This window comes from Monoraphidium neglectum, assembly GCF_000611645.1.
Source record: "Monoraphidium neglectum strain SAG 48.87 unplaced genomic scaffold scaffold02960, whole genome shotgun sequence".
NCBI lineage: Eukaryota > Viridiplantae > Chlorophyta > Chlorophyceae > Sphaeropleales > Selenastraceae > Monoraphidium > Monoraphidium neglectum.
In genome coordinates, this window is record NW_014010668.1 from 4,046 (window position 1) to 8,028 (window position 3,983).

Sequence of the window (3,983 nt, forward strand, 5' to 3'; positions counted from 1 at the left end):
GGTACGGCATCGCACCGCGATCTCGCCCTCCTGCCGCCTCAGCTGCTCCTCCAGCCGCGCCCTCTCCGCCGCGTGGCCGGCCACCAGATCCAGGTGGCGCTGCAGCTCGGCCACCCCCTTGACCACGTCACCCCGCAGCCGCTCCGCACGCACGGCCGCGTCGGTCGCGAGCCGCCGGTCCGCCTGCTGGTGCTGCCGCAGCTCGGAGAGCTCCTGGCGCAGGGCCGCCAGCTGGCGGGCGCGCTCGCCCAGCTGCCGCCTCAGGAGGATGACGTCACCAGCGGGCTGCTGCTGCTGCTGCTGCTGCTGCTGCTGCTGCTGCTGCTGCTGCTGCTGCTGCTGCCCCTGTTGAGGCTGCGACTGAGCCTGAGGTCGTAGTAGCGCCGGAGGCTGCTGCGCTGCCGGCGGCATCAGCTGATCGTCGTTGGCAGGCGCCGGCGGCTGCGGCTGGGCCACCGGCCGCTTTGCGTTCACTCGCTGTTTGCGCGCCGCCAGTGCGTCCCCCAGATCCTGGCTTGGCGCCTGCTGCTCAATCTCCTTGTGACACTCCTGCTCGCTCTCTCCATGCTTCTGTTGCTGCTGCTGCCGCTGCTTCTGCTGTTTTTGCTGTTGCCGCTGTATCTGCTGCTGCTCTTGCTGTTGTTGCTTTTCAAGCCGCTCCCGCTGCTGCTGCTCCTCCTGCTCATCCCGCTCCTGCTGCCGCTGCCGCACGTCCTGCAGCTCGTTCTCCAGCTGCTTGCACCGCGCTTCCAATACCACCGCCGCCTCCACCCGCGCCAGCAGCCGCCGCTCCGCCTCCTGCGCGCGCCGCTCGCCGTCCCGCCGCGCCGCCGCCGCGTCGCGCTCGGCCGCCGCGCAGCGGTCGCGCCAGTGCGCCTCGCAGCCAGCCAGGCGCTCCTGCAGCTTGGCCAGGGCGCCGGCCGACTTGGTTCGGCTGCCCTCCAGTGCCTGTGTCAGCTCCCTGCGAAAACCCAGGGGTTGATGCGATCGGTGGGGCTGCAGGGATCCCAGCTACCACCATTACCTGCTCCGCAGGACTCAACGCACTGGCTACAAACCCAGGTGTATGCCTCGCTCGACCCCGCAGGAAAGCGCGGCTGCAGGCGGAAGGGGGGCATTTGGGGCGAGCAGCCGGCGCCGCCGTACCTGACGCGGGCCATGGTGCGGGACAGCAGCTGCTCGGCACACGCCGCCATCTGACCGTCCCCCTCCGCCAGCCCGACAGCCTCCAGCCGCGCCTCTGCCCGCGCTGCGCGCTCCTGGGCCTCTTCGAGCTTGGCGGCCGACTCGCGCAGCTGCTGGGCAGCTTCCTCCACCTGTTGGCGCAGGTCGAGGGCCGCGTCCTCGAGCTGCAGCTGGTGCTGCTTTGCCCTGGCCGGGACATGGGGTGGCGGCATGCATTTCAGAACAGGTCAGTGCAGCTCCAGCATGATGCTGAATGAGGACGGTCTTGCAACCGTATGGAGAGTTGGACTCAAAACACTGCACCGGGGGAGAACAGGCGCTATGCCGTGCGAGGACCAGCTGTGGCCGTCAAATTGACCCCCCAACCGCCGCACCGCTGCAGCTCCCGCTGCTCCGAGTCCAGCGCCGCCGCCAGCCGCTGCACCTTGGCCGCCAGCCGCCGCGCCTCCGCCCCGGCCGCCTCGGCCGACATGCGGCAGCCCGCGGCCTCGGCTGCAGCACCGTCCTCCGCGTTCCTGGCTTCCTCCAGCTTCGCCTCTAGAGTGTCACGCTCCGCCTGTGGAGCCAACGTCATGATGCAGAAGAGACTGTCATGCACGGTCATGCAACAGTCTTGATGCCTGCTGCCCTGCTTGCCTTGCGCGCCTGAAACCGTGGACAAATCCGTCAATGCGGGCGTTGCTGCACGTCCTATGTTGCCCCGCTCCGCCGGCCACACTGCATTGGTTGAAGTGTGCATTTGCGCAGCGAAGGTCTACGTCTGCAGCGCGCATACACAGGTCAACGACTGCGCACCTTCAGGTCGCCCGCCAGGCGCCCCAGCAGCGCGTTCTCAGTTCGGTATTCGTTCAGCTTGTCCCGCAGCTGCAGCAGAAAGCAAGGCACCGGCAGCGAGGGCGCGGGGGGGGAGCGGAATGGTGGCGCAGGGTATGCATGGCGGTGCCATTGCTGTGACAGGCACATGCGTTGTGAAATACGACATCAGCTGCTGCCAGGGGACTGCGTTGAGCTTGAACACAGAGCACATTCAAATGCGCACCGATCGCAGCGTGCCAGTACCGGCGCTGTTGCTCGCTGGCGGCGCAGCAACTGGCGGCGCCGTCAGTGGTTGTGGGACATACTCTCTCGGCACGCTGTCACGCGGAAGGACGTCCATCCTGGCTGGCGCTCGTGTATAGATAGAGTATATGTTGACCAGCTGCGAGTGCTTCAGCCGTGGACATCATTCTAAGAATATGTGCCTATTCAAAATTTGTGTGATCATACCTCGTCAGCCAACCCACGCATAATTGATCTTTCGGGTGCGGGTGTGTGCCATATTAATGCAGACACCGCGTCTTTCCCCATGCATTCTTGCTCGTGTAAGTGTAGATTTTCTTTTAGAATCCAAGCCGCTCTGATAATCATACTGCAATGTCACCCACTAGATCCATCTGATCAAAGGAATTTTACGGTCTTTATATCAGCCCAGGCGTACAAGGAGACACTAGGCATCAGAGATGGACGGGTCTGGCAGCCAGCGCCGCGGTGGAGGCGCCACCGCCGAGCCGGTTGCGGTGCGTGCGGGCAGCGGTCGCGCCGCCGCGCTGCTGGCCGGCCCCCACGCAGTCGCATCCTGCCCAGTCCCAGGCTGCCGCCCAGCCGTGCAGCTGCTCCACCGCCGTCGCGGCACGCAGTGCCGCCGCAGCTGCCCGCCGCCGACCTGGCGCAGCGCGCTCGCTTGGGTGGCGATAAGAGCAGGCGCACCCCTCGGGCTCGGGCCTCAGATCTCGAATTCATAATCCTTGCACCCTCCCCCAGGTGCTGGAAGCCGCCATCCAGCGGATGGTCCAGGATGCAAAGTCCAAGGCCCTCGCGAAGGCCGCCTCCGCCGCGGCGCCGTTCCTGCCGGCCCCGGCCTTCCAGGGGCGGCGGCGCGGATACGCGTTCACGACGCGCGCACAGGGCACCGGGTGCGGCGGCTTGCGCCCCTCCAAACGCGGTTGCAGGGTGGGAAGGATGCTCGCCCTGCCCTGCAGCGGCAGTAGCAGCGGGCCGCCGCAATGCCTACCAGGCGCTTGCTTCTCCAGGTAGTGCAGCCGCACCTGGATACTGCGAAAATATCAGCGGCCCCCTGCTGACTGCCCCCGCAGATACTATCTCGACCCCCACCAGCCGCCCCCCAGCGCCGACGAGGAAGGCGGCGGGCCTGAAGGTACGGCGCCCACGGCGCCCCGCGTTTTGAGCACTTGTCGTGCCTGCTTCGGGTGGTAACACCGCTGTTGTCATCACTCGAAACTCACTGGAAGCCGCGGCGGCCAACATCTGGGCACGTGCCGCGTCTCCTGCTGCTGCGTTTTGCTGCAGATGAGGACAAGGGGGAGGACGACGAGGCGGCGCCGGCGCAGGCGGAGCAATTGGATCCGGAGGAACTGCTGCGGCGCGCCGAGGAGGACGCCGGCGAGGTGGGTGGCCCCGGGTCGCCTGCTGCGTGGTGATGCACAAGGGCATTGGCAGATGGCTTCGTCCGCAGCGAGCCGGCGGGGCGTTGTGAGGGACTGGGGCGGGGGGCTACGGGGCCTGCTCGCCGCGCGGGGGTTGCGCGCATGCTGACGGCAGTCGCGCCCACGCGGCGCCAGCCGGGGTGCAGCTTGTGCAGCGTCGTGGGCTCTGTGCCACACACACAGGCCCCGAGGGCTTTGATTGCACCCCTCCACCACGCAGAACCCCGGATGCGGTTGCACCGCCCGTTCCTGCCCCGCAACCCCACGGACCCACGGCCCCTCCGACTCACCACCCTTACCCCCAACCCCCTGAAT

The 3,983-nt window shown here is 67.2% G+C and overlaps 2 protein-coding genes across 2 annotated transcripts in view; one reads left to right on the top strand and one right to left on the bottom strand.

The window, feature by feature from the left end:
• Positions 1-2,472, bottom strand: part of MNEG_11902 (hypothetical protein) — a gene marked incomplete at both ends in the record, with an annotated part of 4,584 nt that extends 2,112 nt beyond the window's left edge. The window contains 5 exons of the mRNA XM_014039625.1: positions 16-961; positions 1,147-1,371; positions 1,560-1,741; positions 1,981-2,049; positions 2,452-2,472. Of these exons, the coding sequence (XP_013895079.1) occupies positions 16-961; positions 1,147-1,371; positions 1,560-1,741; positions 1,981-2,049; positions 2,452-2,472 (1,443 nt within the window). The remainder of the gene's footprint in view (positions 1-15; positions 962-1,146; positions 1,372-1,559; positions 1,742-1,980; positions 2,050-2,451) is intronic.
• A 212-nt stretch (positions 2,473-2,684) lies between these two features.
• MNEG_11903 (hypothetical protein) lies at positions 2,685-3,662 on the top strand (the record flags this gene model as incomplete). Its single annotated transcript, XM_014039626.1, has 4 exons — positions 2,685-2,741; positions 2,986-3,137; positions 3,318-3,379; positions 3,532-3,662. 4 exons carry the CDS (start codon positions 2,685-2,687, stop codon positions 3,660-3,662), a joined length of 402 nt encoding a protein of 133 aa, XP_013895080.1.
• Positions 3,663-3,983: the final 321 nt, after the last annotated feature.